Source organism: Chenopodium album, chromosome 2 (genome assembly GCF_948465745.1).
Source record: "Chenopodium album chromosome 2, dcCheAlbu1.1, whole genome shotgun sequence".
In the NCBI taxonomy this organism is placed as follows: Eukaryota; Viridiplantae; Streptophyta; class Magnoliopsida; order Caryophyllales; family Amaranthaceae; genus Chenopodium; species Chenopodium album.
The window spans coordinates 43,342,259-43,361,274 of NC_137835.1; the positions used below are offsets into that span (position 1 = coordinate 43,342,259).

Genomic DNA, 19,016 nt, shown 5'->3' on the forward strand with positions numbered 1-19,016 from the left:
GCATACAATAAGGTTTGAACACAAGACCTCATTGAATGAAAGACCAACTTATTACCATTCAAGATATAAGCTAATATTGTTCTATCTATGCACATAAATATATAAATACATATAAGAAATAAAAACAAAAAAATTTCAAAACTATTTTTTTTTTGTGTTCCACCCCGTTCACCCTTTGGGCTAATCCGGATTCGGGATCAGTTCTGGGTGGTCTGGTTCCAGTCCCCTCCTGATTGTCAAAAACTATTTATTGTTGTTATTGTAATATTATAATTTTCGACAATAAACAAATTCTTTCAAGCTCTTTCATAATAATAATGATAAAATACTCAAAGTAACTCCTGGAGCAACGCCGGGACCGAAAACTAGTTTTTACTTAAAACCTTTATAAAGCCCACATATAGTTAGACAATCATATAAACACCCGCCCCATTTATTTATCACACGGATCTAACCCATATTATAATTATGGCGGGTCATGGCTTTTAAAGGCCTCCATCCCTATTTCCTACCTCTCTGCTGTTATTTCATTGAAGCACACTCAACGTTCTTCATTGAAGCGTTCTCCGTTGAATCTTAATTCTTGTATCTCCCATTGAAGCAGCTTCTAAGGTAAGTTGTTTGTTGTTGTCATCATCATATCGAATCCACAATCTGGGGTTTATATTTGATCTAATCTAATTTAATTATCAGTGCTTTAAGTTTAGGGTTCGTAAATTCTTAGATGATGAAACATCATAACCAAAAGAAAAGAAAATTATGAGCGTAATTTGAATCATTTATCCCTAAAATTATTTATTTTTTGAGATAATTGAATATAAAATTAAATCTCTTTTCCCTGGGCCTAGGGTGGCCGCCCCTCCTGCCACTTAATATACAACCATACTCTTAAAATTCAATTACTTGGTACCTTTAATTGGTTGTTGAAATGGGGATTATGTTTGCAAGTTGTAGTGTATAATGTAAATTTCCCATTGTAACTTGATAGACAACTTAAAGATCCTGGGATATGATTGATATATGAAGAGTCAGGGAAAACATCCATCTTCAATCTAATTTTAGCTTGTTGAAACTAAGTCCCTCTTTAAGTCTTTAGTTAGCAAACAACACATTTTTTATGAGAAGAAAAAAAAAATCGTAGAATGTTACCAATAAGGGGAAGTGTGTCACTTAAAAACTGCAGAGGGGGTCTTATTTTTGAGGCCTTCCAAAGGGTGGTTAGTTATGTATGAGTAAATGCATAACGACGGGCATGGGGTCATTTCACGTAAATGCATTTCTGAATTTAGAGTAGTACTGATTACATTATATCATTGAACATTTTAGTGGTACTATTTATGTATGTAGTGGTATTATATATTCATTTAGTGGTACTCACTACGTGTAGAAATAGTATCACTACGGTAAAAATAGTATCACTACATAGTCAATGATACTATCTAAGCTTTCAACGGTACATTTAAAAAATGGCCCCACTTACCCATCTCTCTCCTCCTTTCTCTCATCCCCATGTGCTTTTTAATATTTTAGTGTTTCCCTCACTTCTTCCTCCTTATGTCTTGTTTGTTAGAAGTGATTTTCTATTATTATTATTATTATTATTATTATTATTATGGAACAATGATAAAATGTATGTTGTTTATCCTATTCGCAGTCTGTTTATTTCTGTCCTATTTTTTTCCCGGCCGTTGACTACTATTGTCACTTCATCCCTCCAAACTTTTTCTTGACTTCAAACACAATCACTAGTCATATAAATAATCTTTGTCTTATATTCTTTTATTGCCTAACTATTTTAGATTCAAATTGATTTAATTATCAGATTTGGGATTTGGGGTTCAGTAGAACCCAGTGGAACTAACCTTGGAGCTGCCACTGCTTGCATAGGGTAGCATGAAGTTCCAAATAGAAGACATTACAGTCTACTTCCCGTATGATAACATTTATCCGGAACAGTATTCCTACATGGTTGAACTCAAACGAGCCCTTGATGCGAAGGGCCACTGTTTGCTGGAGATGCCCACTGGCACTGGGAAAACTATTGCACTTTTATCTCTCATTACCAGTTATGCTCTTTCAAAACCCTCAAATCCTATTAAACTCATTTACTGCACTCGTACGGTTCATGAAATGGAAAAAACACTGGCTGAGCTAAAGGTACTCCATGACTATCAGGTTTGCCACTTGGGTCCCTCAGCTCGGCTCCTTGCTCTTGGGCTTTCTTCCCGTAAGAATCTTTGTATTAATCCAGCTGTTGTCTCTGCTGAAAATAGAGACTCCGTTGATGCCAGCTGTAGGAAGCTTACAGCGAGCTGGGTTAGAGCTCTAGCTGTAGAAAATCCTAATATCCCTACTTGTTCATTTTTTGAGGATTACGAGAAGTCAGGTTCAGAGGCAATTTTTCCCCCAGGTGTATATACTTTACAGGACCTGAGAGCATTTGGCAAGCAGAAAGGATGGTGCCCGTATTTCCTGGCACGCCATATGGTGCAATTTGCAAATGTTGTGGTTTACAGTTACCAGTATCTACTTGATCCAAAAGTTGCTGGGATTATTTCAAAAGAGATGCAGCGGGAGTCTGTGGTTGTATTTGATGAGGCTCATAACATTGACAATGTGTGTATTGAGGCTCTTAGTGTTAGTGTCAGAAGGCAAACTCTTGAAGGTGCGACCAGAAATATTTCTAGGATGTCTCAAGAGATCGAAAGGTACTTTTATATCTGCTTCATTTTTTTTTTTTTTTTGTGATATATCCCTCGAAAGGTTATTGAAAATATCTGCTAGGTATTCTTAATTTTACATCAAGTACCCAAATTAGAAAATTGACTCCCAAACATTGGTTTACGCTTCCATTTGGGCAACAATCAGGCAAAATTTTTATAAATTGGCATGTTAGACAACATAGCGTCAATATCCTAAAATGAATTTGAAAACGTATTGCGAAAACCATTACCATTATATTGGTAAGTGGTTGTTATATTGGTAATATTTGAATAAACAAATGTTTTTCTATTAGCAGTAGAAATTTCCTTGTAGGTTCCTTTGTTGAAATTGCATGTTTGCATTTGATGGTGTCCATTGAAAAAGTTTTGCATCGTGATTTAGGTTTACAGTTTATGTGTATATTTGATCCTAAAATTATATTACGTGGAAAGGAAAGATTACTTATAAGTTAATATTAACTCATTTGATGTGGTAGGTAGGTTCAAGGCCACAGATGCTGGGAAACTACGTGTAGAATACAATCGCCTTGTTGAAGGGTTGGCCCAGAGGGGAAATTTACCAAGTATGTCACTGCTATATAGGCATCTATTTTGATTTTTCTGCATAAAGTTGGCAGTTTCTTAAGTTTCGTTAAATTCATTATGCATCTTCTGTAAATTCTTTTACAGTTGGCGATACTTGGCTTTCCAACCCAGCTCTGCCTGAGGATATTTTGAAAGAAGCGGTACCAGGGAATATTCGCCGAGCTGAGCATTTTCTATCTGTTTTGCGTAGGTTGGTGCAATATATCAAAGGGCGGTTGCAAAGTGAGAATTTTGAAAAGGAGTCGCCTGTGTCTTTTGTAGCGTCCCTAAATCAACAAGTGGGACTTGACCAAAAAACCTTGAAGTTTTGTTATGATCGCCTACATTCCCTTATGATGACCCTTGAAATAACCGATACAGATGAGTTCTTAAGTATTCAGACAATTTGTGATTTTGCAACGTTAGTGGGCACATATGCCAGAGGCTTCTCAATTATTATTGAACCCTATGATGAGAGAATGCCTCATATCCCTGACCCCATACTGCAGGTTGGTTTAGACTGACATACTCTGATATGATATATAGCTAACAGCTTGTTATAAACAGTAAAAAGAATTTTTCTTTCCCCTCTCTTTGCTTCTGTTATTGTTTGACAACCCAAATTTTTGTCTGCTGTTTCTTTTTAATATATATTTGCTTACCTTTTGTATCATTATTACTTTTAGATTTTATTGTATTAATTTCTCATCCATTGCTCATTATAATACTTGTTTGTGCTTTGAAATTGAAATTTCAGCTGAGTTGTCATGATGCTTCACTTGCTATTAGGCCTGTATTTGAACGCTTCCAAACAGTTGTAATCACCTCTGGAACTCTGAGCCCTATAGATCTGTACCCACGCCTTCTGAATTTTAATCCTGTAGTCAGTCGAAGTTTTACTATGTCCTTGACAAGGGACTGCATATGTCCAATGGTCCTAACACGCGGAAGGTGAAAGTTTAATCTTGGATTTTCATCTTATTTTCATATTTAAGTTTCTGATTGAATGTTGTGTGAATTTTAAAGACCTTGTACCCTCAGTTAAAATTTTGAGTTATCATTATATAAGTCTGGTTAACATGTAGATGCCTTTTTTGCTATTGACGTATATGGCTTGTATGTTTGTTTCAGTGATCAACTTCCAGTCAGCACAAAGTATGATATGAGAAGTGATCCAGGTGTTGCAAGGAACTATGGAAGGCTATTACTAGAAATGGTTTCTGTTGTTCCTGATGGAATTGTGTGTTTTTTTGTCAGTTATTCATACATGGATGCCATTGTTAATACTTGGAATGAAACCGGTATTCTAAAGGTATAGATGATGTCCAAGCATCGAATTTTGTAATATACATCGCATAATCATATTTCTTTCTCAATCTAGTTATTCTGCTGATTTGATTTGTGAATTAATTTGCTGATACTGGGTGTCCTATATCTGAAATGTCAGTATTGTGTTAGTGTGTTACATTGTGTTTGAGGGTATTTATGTTTGCTCTTTTTTACTCTCTTCTGGATTCAAATTTTGGTTATGAAAGAAATGATTCTCAAACCCTTGTTATTGCAGGATATAATGCAGCATAAACTTGTATTCATTGAAACTCAAGATGTTGTTGAAACTACATTGGCTCTAGACAACTACCGCAAGGCTTGTGATTGTGGGAGAGGTGCTGTCTTTTTCTCTGTTGCAAGGTAAGATGTGCTTGATGATTTTCTAATTCTAATAATTTTTTCTTCTTATTAAACAATCATAATATTAAATGTCCATCATGGTAAGGTATATATATTTCACGATTTTCATCCTCTGGCTTTATTTGGAATTGCTGTTTGTTTTATTTTTGTAACATCATTACAGTGGTGCAGGATCAATATTTTTGTTCCATCTTATATCAGATACTTTGAAAATTTTGCTTGTGGCTGGGGAAGTGGATCAGGGCTTTTTAATTGGGTTGTTTAGCAAGTTCAGATAGGATATGACCATAAATATTAACGAGTTCATCCACATTGACTAAGAAATCTTGCGTCAAACTCATGCATCCGTTTGGCAGTTTGCATAGGAAATCGCACAGGCTTACTGAATCCTGATTGTGTGTGAGCGTGCGCATGTGGCTTTTGTTTTGTCATGTTTGTTTTTTTGCTTACATGTAGAATATATGACAGAAGAAAACTGTTGCCTGTTAAAATTTATTTGGAAAGATTGTCATTAATCATCTTTGATTTTGTACTACCTCCGTTCTTTTTTGTTCTACTCACTTACTATTCATGTGGACAAACTAAAAAAACTTTGACTGTCTATGGCTTTTTATGTACAAATTAAAAATTTTCGTGTGTGATCTTGTAAGTCTTTTTCAATGAATAGTTTCCAAATCTTATTTTCATAGTTTGCATTATTACATTAATTAAAGATATTATTGGTCAAACATATACTTTGGAGGTCAAACAAATTGCAAGTTAGTCGAACAAAAAAGAACGTAGGGAATACTTTTGAATATGAATTATTTATGGAAGGTATTATCAGAAAATTAATGTATGTCCTGTTGCAGAATCAAGAGGTTGAGAAGTTTACAATGACCTGATATAAAATTTGAGATGTTTATTGCATACTTCACTTTTATTGCAGGGGAAAGGTAGCTGAAGGTATAGATTTTGATCGACATTATGGCAGATTAGTGATCATGTATGGGGTTCCTTTCCAGTACACATTGAGCAAGTGAGTGGCTTTGTTCCCTTCTGTGTTTTAACTTGTTACTAGTCTTATTACCTATTGAATTTAAAGCTTTCCCCTTGCATGCATCAACAACACAGATTGCATATATTTTCTTTATTAGGGAAGACTCTCGTGAGGTTCCCTCCATATATTTATAGGGGAAGACTCTTGTGAGATTCCCTCCTTTACTAGATAACACTTCTGTATGTGAGATTACTCTCTATCTCTAAATTTTCACTCGTATGTTATAATTTTTTATTCACAGGTTCTAAATCTTAAATGAGTTCAATCAAATGTTCTTAATTATTACTCAACTGTTTTAAATTTGAATTAATTCTTCTAAATTTCATATCCTATGTTCAAGATTTTAATGATATGTTCTAAATTTTTACTCGTATTCGCATGTTCCAAGTTTTATCAATATGTTTTAATCAGACATTCTTAATCTTTACTCACGTGTTAAGATTAGTAAAGTCGTAAGTTTTACTTGCATGTTGGACAGCTTAGAGCCTAAGATGGACAAGTTGTTCAAAAATAAGTTTAGTTTAGCAAAACTAAGTTAAGTTCAGCAAAATTAAACTTAGTTCATTTAAAATAGTTTTATAGAATCAACAACTTTAAAGCAACAAATATGATAGTGAATCAGTAATTACAAGTTCTAATTGGTATTTGTTGTTTAGGTTTAGTAAAAATTATATTAAGTGTAGCAAAAATAATTAAGGCCTTGTTCTTTTCACCTTATTCAAATAATATTTAGTCAAAGTAATTGCAAAAATAATTTTTAATAAGTAAAAGGAAATTTTGTCAGAAAAAACCATTTAAAGCGCTCTTTTTGTTCGAAAAAACCTTTTAAATTTTTTTGGCAATCTAAAACTTGAATCTAAAATTTTTTTGTCGAAGACAACCAAAAAGCTCTAATTACCCTAATTATCCTCTAATTACCTTTTAAGTCTCAATTAATTATTAAAAAGTTAAATTAAATTAAATTAAAAAAACATAAAATACCTTAACCCCCACCCCAGCCACCCCACCTCTGCAGTAATCGTGGCGGCTAGAATCCCCTCCCTCTCCCTTGCGATGACACTGACGGTGCCCCTACCATTTGCCGTCAACCTCCCCCTTCCCCCTAAACCACCACCCCTAATATTCCCTTTATTTGGGCACAAACCTAGCCCTCTCCTTCGCCAACAATGATCCAGCCCAACCCCTATCACCGATCGACGCCGGAAATGCTCACAATATCAAACCCAAAAGCTCTTTCGAAATTGAGATTCAAAGGATCCAAAGTTTATGTGATTTGTTTGGATAATCTTTTTGAAGGTAAAATTTGCCGACGAACAGGGTTAGGGGAAAAGGGAGGGGGTCGGTCGGGGCTCGGGGGTAGTGGTTGTGGGTTGGTGCTGGCGGGGAAGTGGGGCTGGGTTCATGTCCAGGAATATTGAGGATGGTGATTCAAGGGGAAGAAGGAGGGTGACGGACTGATGGTGGGGGTAGGGGTGGCATCAGCACCGGCGCAGGGTAAGGGAAGTGGGAGGGTTCTGTTCGCCGCGGCTGCTGCAGGGGAGGGGGAGGCTGGTTGGTGGTGGGGTGGGGGTTTATATTTTATTTTAATTCATGCTATAATTTAGAATAATTAATTGAGAGTTAAAGGGTAATTAGGGAAAATTAGAGGATAATTAGGGTAATTAGGATTTTTGGTTGTCTTCAACAAAAAAATTTAGAATAAGGTTTTAGATTGCCAAAAAAAAGTAAAAAGGTTTTTTCTGAAGAGTGATTTAAATGGTTTTTCTGAAAAAATTTCCTAAGTAAAAATTAGTAATTAAAAAAAATAAATATAATAGAGAATAGTGAAATGAGTTTTATTTAATAAAAAAAAATATAAGTTCAGTAAATATATTTAATTTCAGAAAAAATAAATTCAATTCAGCTAAAGTAAGGTGAAAAGAACATGCTCTTTATTTCGACAAAAATAATATCAGTTCTACAAAATTCAGGTTAAACTCTTCTGCTTCATCACCACCTCCTATCACCAAAACCAGCCAATAACAACCCATCTATCTCAGCTGCCCAACATGTGTCCTAGACATTTCCCACTTGACTAATCATAACCTCCACCTTTTCTCTGTGCTTAATTTACTTGGCAAAACCCCAGAGCTTTTAGTCTTTCACACTGTCAAAACTAACCACTTTCCCCATTTCAAAACAGTTGCACCATTTGCTTTTTCACTGTCTTGGATGCACTATTTTTACCATAAACATCTTTAATCAAGCATTAGCAAAATTATATAAAGCTGATTTCTTGGAAAAGACACTAGAGGTTTCTAATTCACTCTTGACTATGTTTTCTCTTATATACTAATGAGAATTTATGGTCCAAGAATTTAAAGTTTTACTTTCAATAGAGAACTGGTGCATTAGGATATGAAGAAAAGGTACATTGATATTAATTCATAAGTTCATAGTGGCCTATTTTACTTCGGCACTTCATCTTTCTCAGTAAATGTGTTGGGTAATTCTAGAAGTTTATGAAATCCATACTTGACTCTTGTTATTCATCCAAACAGCACAAGGCTTCCAAGAAAAGCAATAAGTATGACTACTATCCTTTAAATAAGCTTTCTACTGGTAGCAAGATTTGTCCCCAATCATCTTTTGTTACCTAAGATAGAGTGTGTATAAAAAACAAGAGAAGTGGAAGAGGAAACTAAGATCTTTTGGTATTAAAAAAAAAAGGTGTAACAAACAAGAGAAACAGAAGAGAAAACTAGGGTTTTTATGCTCACGAATGGGTTAGGAGATTAGTGTTATCAACTTCCCCCACCCCACCACGCACGAAACAAAGACAGCAACTATACCAGCAGATTGTTATTTTTTACCCCAAGGTGGTAAATTGCTAACCTTAACCCCTTACTAACAGGTTAGATAATACTTAAAGATCATAATTGATGGAGTTTTTTTCTTTATTTGGGGAAAGGGAAAGGGGGAGGGGGAGAGAGTGATGGTTATTTGATAAAATGCTAGCCTTACCCTCATACTAACCTCACGCCTTTGTTCTATTTCCTTATTTGGTCATATACTTATATTTGTTTTCTTTTGAAGGTGCGGTTTCAATGGTGGTGGTTATGGAGGTCTTGTGGTGGTGACTATAGTGGGTTACTATTGAAATGGATTGGGGAGGTAAGAAGAGATATAAAAGAAATAGAAATTAAAATAAAAATTAAAAAAATTTGACTTGTTAAATACTCCCTCTGTCCCTTAATACAAAGCCTCATTTCCTTTTTGGGTAAAACCAAAACACAATGTCTCCTTTTATTTAAAGGTTGTATTTTTTGACATTATTACTCTTTTTTTATTTTATTTTTTATTTTTTATTTATTTATTTATTTATTTTTTTATGAGGTGTCATCTTTTTTCCTTTACTTCTTTGTACTTTTAACATTAATTTCCAACGCTTTCGCTCTCTATCTCTTCAATTATTCCAAACCACTTTTTCTTTTTCTATCTCTTTCTAATCCCACATGCACATATATACTATTAATCATTAGTTTCAAAGAATTTACTACTTTCTTAATTCCCGTGTAAAAACCAAAAGAGGCTTTATATTAAGGGACGGAGGGGGTAAGTTACAAGTAAAAAGGATCGTTTTGAGCAAATGAGAGGTAAAGGTGGGATTGTTTTATATTTCAAAAAGATGCACTACTACATAAACGAGCGAATGCAATCCCTAAAGTTGCAATAGGGCAAAAACCGTTGCTATAGACCTATTGTAACGGTTATTGGACCGGTGCATTTGCGGCCGTTGCACTAGATCTAATGTAATGGTTCTTTTGACTTAATGCTACGGTTCTTTTGACCTAATGTAACGTTCACATAATATCTCTCATGGACCGTTGCATTAGGACCTAATGCAACGACCTTATAAACCTAATGCAACAGTCATTATAAAATCTCATAGACCGTTGCAGTAGAGCTGATGCAATGCATATATATACCAAATGCAACACATATTGCCTATGTTGGGACTGTTGCATTTGCTCATTATTATTATTATTATTATTATTATTATTATTATTATTATATGCTTGTTACAATTTCATTAATATTCAAATGAGGTAAACGAAATTGAATAACAATATTTCATTTTGATTAATAAAATATTGTATTTAATTTACATTGTATGATTATGCAGTTACTGCTTCATTGAAATAATTCCTAAGCCAAAATATGTAAAACTTATATATTTTCTCTAATAACTTGTAACTTTACAATTTTTTAAAAAAAAAAGAAAAAAAAATTCAATTCAAGTAGTAGCATCTCCAGAACTGCAGAAGTAACAACAGCTGGCAGTAGCAGGCAGGCAACACCAGCTCTGGCAGAGCAGAAATAGCAGCAGCAGCAGCTCCGGCACAACAGAAATAGCAGCAGCAACAACAGCTCCGGCAGAGCAGAAATAGCAGCAGCAACAACAGCTCCGGCAGAGCAGAAATAGCACCAGCAGCAATGGCTTATGTTTTTATACCTGAAACAATGACATCCACAATTTATAAGCCATCAAATCATCAATAGAACTAATCGCAGCAAATCACTGTGCATGCTGCAAAGTTGGTCACATTTCACGTATTCAAATGCCAAGTGCTCGAGTGCAGTCAAAATGTCAAAGAAACTACCTTAAATTCAAACACACAACAAGAATAATTAGTTAGATTTTGGTAGTTGAAAGCATCCAAGCAATCAACCAAATGGTGATTATACTTTAACATAAAAAAAAAACTCAAAATTCAGTACTTCATATAATCATAGCAGCCAAATCCATAAATAAAAAAGTAAATATGTTATCCATTAGCAGCAGCCTCGGCAGGCTTGCCAAGGCCAGCTGCAGCAGCAGCCAAGGCAGGCTTGCCAAGGCCATCTGCAGCAGCAGCCTGGGCAGGAGCAGTAGCTGCAGCCTTGCCAGGCCAGCTGCAGCAGCAGCCTCGGCAGGCCAGCAGCAGCAGCAGCCTCGGCAGGCCAGCAGCAGCTGCAGCCTTGCCAGGTCAGCTGCAGTAGCACCCTCGGCAGGGCAGCAGTAGCTGCAACCTTGCCAGGCCAGCTTTCAGTAGCAGCCTCGGCAGGGCAGCAACCCTTGCCAGGCCAGCTCCATTGTAATGTACAACAAAGCTCCATCACCTGCTCACTCATAATCACATGTCACACCCACCGAGGCTTTTCAATGGGTTCAAGAGTCTCAGAATCAGTGACGTGAATGGTATAAATCTCATATCCTTTACTATCTTCCGCATATGCAATCAGCTTCTTGTTAGGAACCAGGAATATATTACCCCAAAAAATGAGGTCAGAAACCAAAACTAATAGTGGTAGAGGTGTGAGAAGATGCAAGTTTACCTTTAAAGGATCAATGCAATAGTATGCATACTCCTTAGCCTTAACATTCTCTTCGTAGTAGTAGTTACCTTTCCGTAAAGGTGTCATCCTCCTTTATTTGTCCTCTAATCTCGGCAAACAGCTTTTGTTCAAATTGCTTGGTCCCTAAACAAATATGATGAATTTCACCATTACAAACTGGAACTGCACACTTCAAATTCTATTCAAGTCATTCAAATTCTCCCGAGCTCATACTACAACACTTTCTTTCCGTTCTTCCTCATATTAACTAACCAAATATAAAACACACATACCTATCAAAAAGTAAATCTCATGATTGGGTGAAAATAGGAACAACATTGACAATAATATAAAATAGGCAACAATGCACGAGTAAAATCAATTAGCATGTGCAGCTATTAATACATGCATCACTATAAAATATGCATAGAATGAGGATTCTAAAGAAGATAAGGAAATAGTTGGTGAAAACCGAAAACCCTAAAATCTAACATACGTCAATAATCAAACAAATGACAATCGAAACAACACACAAAATAGCAATTCACAAGAGAACAACGAATTTGAATTTGAAATTTGAAACCCTAAATCTAACCATAATTGATAATCAAATGAATTACTACCAAAATCAGCATAAATATTAGCAATTAAAAGCGAGATTATGCGAAATTTAGAAGCTTAGATCTAGAAATTACCCTTGAAAGAGGAGGAGATTACAAAACACCGACAACAAATCAACAGGATAGCTGGGACTCTTAGGAGTGTGACCTGGTGAAGGAGGCGAGAGGGACGGTGAGCGAAACTCGATAAAGCTTCTTCAAATTTAAGCAAATTCGAAACCCTAAAAATTGATTTTAGGATATTTGAGTTTACCCGATGAATGATGAAGGAGAAAGCATGCAATGGGGGTGTTTGATGAGAATTAAGAGATGAGAGGTTGAGGGTGAGAGAGGACAGAGATATGAAAAGGAAGTAAAGAGAATGCGGAGGAGAGATAGTGAGCTTTTCACGAAATTCTGGGTACACTAATTTTGCTTGATTAAGAAAGGCACGCACATTTGCACCTTGCACATGCTAATAAGTTATACGGAGGAATTAATGCAACAGCCATTACAAAGCCGTTGCAATAGGCAGAAAATTCGTTGCATATGAAGAGCTACTGCAACGGTTATCTTAAAACTGTTGCAATAGGAAAAAATTCCGTTGCATTTAGCTTTACCCGTTGCATTGGACCGTTGCATTGGACCGTTTCGTTAGCTATAACCGTTGCATTTGACCATTGCTTTTGCTCGTTTATTTAGTAGTGATGGGAATGTTTTGAACAGAAGTAGCAAAGGTGGGATTATTAGTTTCCATTTTTTTTCCTTTTCTTTTTCTTCTCCTAGTGTTATTGAGCCCACCCTCTCCCACAATCATTTTTCTTCTCTACTTTTTAATTTCATAAAAGTGATTAACAAATAGAGATGGACTAATTTTGGATGATTGGAAAAATAGAAGAGATTATGAGAGAGATAATAGAGAAAATACCAAGGAACTTATTTATTGTCTTTCATGTTGGGAACTACTGCGTAACATTTTTAGGGGGCATTTGGCTCCAAAGTTTTTTATTTTACATATGTTTGAGATCACTGTGTGATTTGTTCCGCAAATATGCAAGGCTTGTAAAGTGTGAGGCCCAGCATCCAAACCCCTTAGGCCCCAAGATTTGAACCTAACTCCATGGGAATTTGAATTTGGTATTTATTACTACGTATTTTAATTTTTATATATTTGTACGCCATGACACACCACCACAACTAGCTCTTGCCTGTGCTATCCCCATCATCTACCTTTGTTCCCCCCATCACCTTCCTTGTTGACTCATGTCCTCTCCCACGCCATCACTTGCCCTTACCTCACCACAAAACAAACCATCAGAACCAACCAATATTCAAAAAAACCGACATCAGCACTGCATATAGCAGCCATCAATTCTCTAAAATAATCAGTAATAAATTTAAAATGTTAGCTATCGTTATGGCCATGGAAGTCATATATCTGTAACTTTTGTGTGAAAATCGACCGTCAAATAATATAAGCTTGAAGCAGGAGTAGATGGAGGAACATGGAGGGTTGGTGCCAGAAAAAAAGAAATGGAAAGGAAGGAAGAGAGGGGTTGGGCAGAAAAAGGTCGGTGCTACATGTTGGGAGACGGTCCCGGCGATGGATGAAGTTGGTGTTGGTTTACACACTGGCTTTAACGTGGGACGAGAGATATTAGAACACGGAAAATTGAGGGAATTGGAGTGAGAATGAGGATATTTTTTATTCATTTTTTTTTATTTTTTTTATTTTCTGATAAAAATGATTGGGCGTTAGGGATTTGAATTCTATTGCTTGCAAACCCAAATAAGCCTGGCGTCTATGTTTTCCTAAATCCATGTATTTTATGCTGAAATTCATATTTTACACATGATTTTGAACTTTGCTGGCATAGAAGGGAATGAATTCATTTCAATCGAGCAAATCACATTACCTTTCTTTATTTCTTTTCTCGTACTTTTCTATCACGGGTTTTTCCTTACCTTTGAGAGAACCAAACAATATCTGAGTAGCTGGAACTGTTTTCATAGTTGCAATTACTAGTTTCATGTTGTGGGATCATGTCATCTTTGTAGCATTGATAGTTCTCAATTGAGGTCAAATAATCTGAGCTTGTTGGATCTTTATATTGCAGGATATTGCTTGCTCGACTGGAATATTTGCGGGACACTTTTCAGATAAAAGAAGGGGATTTTCTGACTTTTGATGCTTTGGTACTGCTATTGCCTCGTGAATTATTGTTTTTAATTATTACAATGTGTATTGATTGCTTTTAGCTGTTGGATTAATTCAATTGTTCTTTGTCAGAGACAAGCTGCTCAATGTGTGGGCAGAGTAATTCGTTCAAAGGCTGATTATGGAATGATGATATTCGCTGACAAAAGGTTTGCTACTGTACTAACAATTAGATATATGGTTTGTTTTGTTTTGTTGAAGATCAGCAGATACCTAAAATTCTATATGGTCTGTTCAAAGGAAAATACAGTCATAATGTTGTTAAAATAATTTTATGCTTGGAATCAATCAATCAAAGCCTTTATACCATTAGTGGGGTTGGCTACATGAAATTTATGCTTGGAATCAAAATATTAAAAACAATGGCTCTCTGACATCAAAGTTACAGCATTCAAATTGTCTTTTTTTTTTTTTTTCAAAGCATTCTTCACCTTATTCTTCCTCCGTTTCTATTTAGTTGACGCGTTTGATTTAGGCACATATATTAAGGAAAGGAGAGGAGAGAGAATGATAAAGCAAGTGGAGTAGCTTGTAAATGCAAGGTAAAAAGTTTACCCCAAAAGGAAACGTGTTAACTAAAAAAAACTTCCTAAAAAGGAATATGTGTCAACTAAAAAGAAACGGAGGTAGTATCAAAACTAATTAATTCCATAATCTTGCGGATTTAAAATCCATTAAGCAGCTGTTGACAACAGTGCATTGTTAATTGTGATTTACGCTTTGTTTGGATAGGAAATAAGGAAAGTAAGGATGTGGAGGGAAAGATGAGGGAGGGAAGGGAAGGGAAAAGAAAAGGAGGGAGAGGTGAGCTCCATTTTCCCTCCAAATCTCTCCAATTTTGGAGGGATTATGTTTATTAAAGAGAGTAAAAATGGATCCCTCCCTCTTCTTTCCCTTCCTTCCCCCAATCCTTTATCCAAACAAAAGAGTTTGTCCCCCTCCTTTTCTCTTCCCTTTTCCTTCCATTTCCTTCTATCCAAACAAGGTGTTAATGTTTTCAAGTGTGATGTGGTTGTAGGTGTTGTATGCTGTCTAAGATGTGTGCCAAAATGATTAAAATTTTTCAGTCTTTTAAAATAATTAATTCTTTGTCGGTTTCTTCTGCAGATATAGTCGGCATGATAAGCGCTCCAAGCTGCCTGGATGGATATTATCTCACCTACGTGATGCCTACCTTAATTTGAGCACTGATATGGCTTTACACATAGCAAGAGAGGTGCCATTTTGATTGATTACTTACATATGTTGTATGGAGTAACTAACATAATCTCAAAAATTATTGCCACAATCCTTGCAATATCTTATGTGGATAAGAGAATTTTTTGTGTGCTGCAGTTTCTCCGAAAGATGGCTCAGCCATATGATAAGACTGGCGCCAGTGGTAAGAGAACCCTTTTATCGCAGGAAGACGTGGAGAAGATGAGCAATGGCTACAATGCTGGGGCAGATGAGACAGTGTTCTGAAATTTTAGCAATATTTTTGTGTAGTCTTAGGAATCTTCGTCCTCTTGTTTGTTTAGAGATAAGTAGTTTATAGACCAAGCTAGCTAAATCCTACTTTCTTGCAGACTATTATTGATTGGAGCCAGTTTTTGGAGATGTAGCTTGGAAGTTGGGTCTGTGGTTTGCAGTTAGAACAGATTTTGTACATATGTTCAGAATTGAAGAGGACAAAATGGACAATGGCTAAAAGTTTCGTATGTTCAGAGACTTGCCAACTCATTTATCGAAAACACTACATTCACACTCAGTGTACAAATTGATTTTACACACTACAAATAAAATTTGAACAACTCAGCAGGTCCCACAAAAAAGAAGAGGGAAGGGAAATTAATGGGAGGGAAACTTGGGCGGTAAAAATTTTGGTCTTTTGGCGGATGAGGGTTGGGTTGGGCGGGATAATTTTTGTTGAGCGCCAAACATTAATGGTAAAATTCTTTAATAATCCCAAAAGCCCCCATTATTTTCTCTCTCTCCTCCATCAATGGCATCGTCTGTTTCTCCTTCGGCACCGCCGTTGAGTTTATTGGCAATTTTCTCATATTCAAATCTCAACTTTGTTAATTCGTAGTTTTGGCCGAAGAAGATAAAAGATTTAAAGTGATGAGTTGGGATAGCACTGGTTATTGCATTTTAAAGAGGTAGAAGAACAATAAAGTCTTATTATTTTACTCAAGGTACTACTATTTCCTTATAATTTCTATATTAATATGTATAGTTAGTTTTGATTAGGCTTTTTTATTTACTTGAATTTCATAATTGTAATAGAATTTAAAGTGATAGGATTCGATTTTAATTGTTATTATCAGGTTAGTAGGTTACAATTTAGTTGAATTAGAGAATTGCTTGGTTAATTTTAAACAAATTGAAATTAAAGTGACAAGATTGACATTATATTGCAATTTTTTTTAAATATAACTCATGATCTTTGGGCCTTTAGCAGATAGGGATGAAAATAGAGTGTTAGTTTAAGTGTTGATTGTCTACCCATCTAATTTGTAGAGTATGGTGCATACTGTAATTAGGTTAGATGTTAATGTTAAATCGGACTCTTTAATGAGGTAATTTTTCTTTCTATATTTCTGTTTACTATTGTGGGTTGTGTAATTTACTGATTATACTTTGCTAAAATTAAATAATCAACTGTCTACAGGGATTAATGTATTGCCTTATTATTCCATATTTTGTGATTATCATCAGTACTAATGTCCTCTATTTCTGAGTATAAAATATTTTTCACAGTGAGAAGAATGCTGCATTCCTCCTGCTCCTTCCGCTTAGTTCTTCTCTTTATCTCTTTCTTTTGCTGTTTTTTTTTTTATTTTTTTTTATTTTTATTATGGTATGTTTATTGCTAGGTCATATGATATGTTGTTGATGTTGCTGCCGTAGAAGTGCAGATTCGGATGTTGCTGAAGATGATGAAAAGGGGGGAGGCAGAGGAGCTGAGAAGGGGATTGGTTTGCTACTAAGAATATTTAATAGAAACTTTTAATAGTAATTTGCTACTAAGAAAAAAAAATTAAGTTACAAAACTAGTTTGTATATATTTTTTTTCTTGAAGGAACAAAGCAAGTTTGTATTATCATTACTCTCTCGTTATTTACTCAATGTCAATTACATTTTAGACTTATTTGTCAAGAAGGGTTACAAAAAAGAGAGAATTTGTATAAAATAAAATAAAAAAATACTTCTATATTTTTTTATTCGTGATGTTCGAAGTATTCAATTTATTGATGCATCAATGAGTAGTTGTGTACTCCGTAGGCTTTTTTTTTCCATATTCACTTCTTCCTACAATTACAAATTTACAATAGTATACGAAGCTTAGCAACTTATTAATCAACTAATTGAGTTAATTAGATTTATCTCCAACATAAGATGTATTGAACTGAACTAAATATTTTATGAGAGAAGGAAATTAAAAACTGAACTGAACTGAAAATAATTTGAAGCGGTCAGGCTCTTAGTGTACTGTTTGTGCAATTGAAATGATTTCAAATTGGACTCATATCAAGATATCTCATTGACTCATTTTTGGATTCTTACACTTTAATTATTACTTGTAGTATCGTATGTCAATTTCTCGTATTCTAGAAGACAATAACTTGAATATGAAATGAGGATATGGAATGGATGGACGGTTTGTCCCTCTATCTTCTCCAAGAGTGACCTAGGTTCGATTTTAACCCCACCCTCCTGTGATAGGAGAGGCTCCTATTTTTAGTGAATTAAACTTATTTTTGCTTAATTGGAATTGAGGGATAACCAGTTAATTCCCTAGATAAACAAAATTTGTTTGTCTTTTCAAGTACCAGTGAAGGGGTATATACGTCTTTTCATGTACTAGTTGAAGGATACATGTATAATTTCCACACCAAACAGTAAAAGCAAGTTGCAACACAGTAATTGGACAGCTCACCAAAAGTACTGAATAAATGACCCTGCTTTTTCAATATATTTACAAAAATGCCATCAGTTTAACAAAATTTGTTTATCTGGCAGATTAAATTGTATTTTCCCATTGGAATTATTTTTACAGAAATGAAATTATTTTGAACTGAACTTATTTTTAGTGAATTAAATTGAAAATCAAATTAAATGAAAAAGAGTGCCACATGACACCTAAACTTTTTTAGGAACGCCAGACTTTGGGTGTACAGTACCCAAGTGTATATAACAAATTCCACTCTATATCATTCTCTACCAATTTTTTAGTAACTCAAGTGACACCTAGATAATAGCCCACGAATTGTTGTTTAGGATAAAAAATATCTATTAAAAATATTTTATAACAGTAATGATTTTATCTAAACATCCGATAAAACTCTTTAGAATTGATAGTCTGAGAGGTGACTTACTCATTAACATTTAATCATATATTAAAAAAAAAAAAAACAACGATCGATGTGTGAGATTAATGCCCTAAACTCTTCACCTTACAAAAACCAATAAAAGTTTGTTTAGGGTTACTTGAAGGATTCGGTCAGGGGTTACTTAATGGATTACTCGGTCATGGGTTACTTGAGGTTACTCGCTCAGGATGGATGGGTCAGGTCCACTGGGTGATGAGTTGGATGAAATCGATGAATCATCACTCAAATCCGACTCAATCTGTCACCCAACTCATCCATCATTCATTTGTCACCCGCTTAAGTTCGGGTTTTCATCCATATATTTGGATCGGGTGGATAGTTATCCATCGGGTTTGGATGATATTGTCACCCCTACTTGTGAAGGTATATAATGTATATTGTTTAAGTCTTGTAAAATTTTTAGGTATGATATTGCCATAATAGCCAACGAATAGATAACAAGTATGCCAT

At 35.2% G+C, this 19,016-nt stretch overlaps 1 protein-coding gene and 2 long non-coding RNA genes across 7 annotated transcripts; 2 read left to right on the forward strand and 1 right to left on the reverse strand.

Annotated features, from left to right (window-relative positions):
- Positions 1 to 450: 450 nt before the first annotated feature.
- On the forward strand, positions 451 to 15,934 carry LOC145598431 (general transcription and DNA repair factor IIH helicase subunit XPD-like). Of its 4 annotated transcripts, XM_081654792.1 has the most exons (13): positions 463 to 612; positions 1,823 to 2,708; positions 3,204 to 3,286; positions 3,393 to 3,796; positions 4,045 to 4,238; positions 4,419 to 4,599; positions 4,852 to 4,976; positions 5,905 to 5,994; positions 14,090 to 14,168; positions 14,263 to 14,339; positions 15,298 to 15,406; positions 15,526 to 15,667; positions 15,700 to 15,934. In XM_081654792.1, the coding sequence occupies exons 2-12, from the start codon at positions 1,894 to 1,896 to the stop codon at positions 15,652 to 15,654; spliced, it is 2,286 nt and encodes a 761-aa protein (XP_081510918.1). In that variant the 5' UTR covers positions 463 to 612; positions 1,823 to 1,893; the 3' UTR covers positions 15,655 to 15,667; positions 15,700 to 15,934. The 4 variants fall into 4 exon arrangements, with proteins under 4 accessions (XP_081510933.1, XP_081510918.1, XP_081510910.1 ...); XM_081654784.1 differs by having other exon boundaries at positions 15,526 to 15,934; XM_081654799.1 differs by having other exon boundaries at positions 1,888 to 2,708; positions 15,526 to 15,934.
- On the reverse strand, positions 9,807 to 12,307 carry LOC145598458 (uncharacterized). The gene is made up of 3 exons (XR_014103559.1): positions 12,069 to 12,307; positions 11,374 to 11,517; positions 9,807 to 10,510 (listed from the first exon to the last, which is right to left on the reverse strand). It is a non-coding gene; the product is annotated as an uncharacterized LOC145598458 (long non-coding RNA).
- Positions 15,935 to 16,091: 157 nt separating the features above from the next.
- On the forward strand, positions 16,092 to 17,275 carry LOC145585556 (uncharacterized). 2 transcript variants are annotated; one of them, XR_014100683.1, is made up of 3 exons: positions 16,096 to 16,367; positions 16,716 to 16,751; positions 17,083 to 17,275. It is a non-coding gene; the product is annotated as an uncharacterized LOC145585556 (long non-coding RNA). The 2 variants fall into 2 exon arrangements; XR_014100682.1 differs by having other exon boundaries at positions 16,092 to 16,367; positions 16,716 to 17,275.
- Positions 17,276 to 19,016: the final 1,741 nt, after the last annotated feature.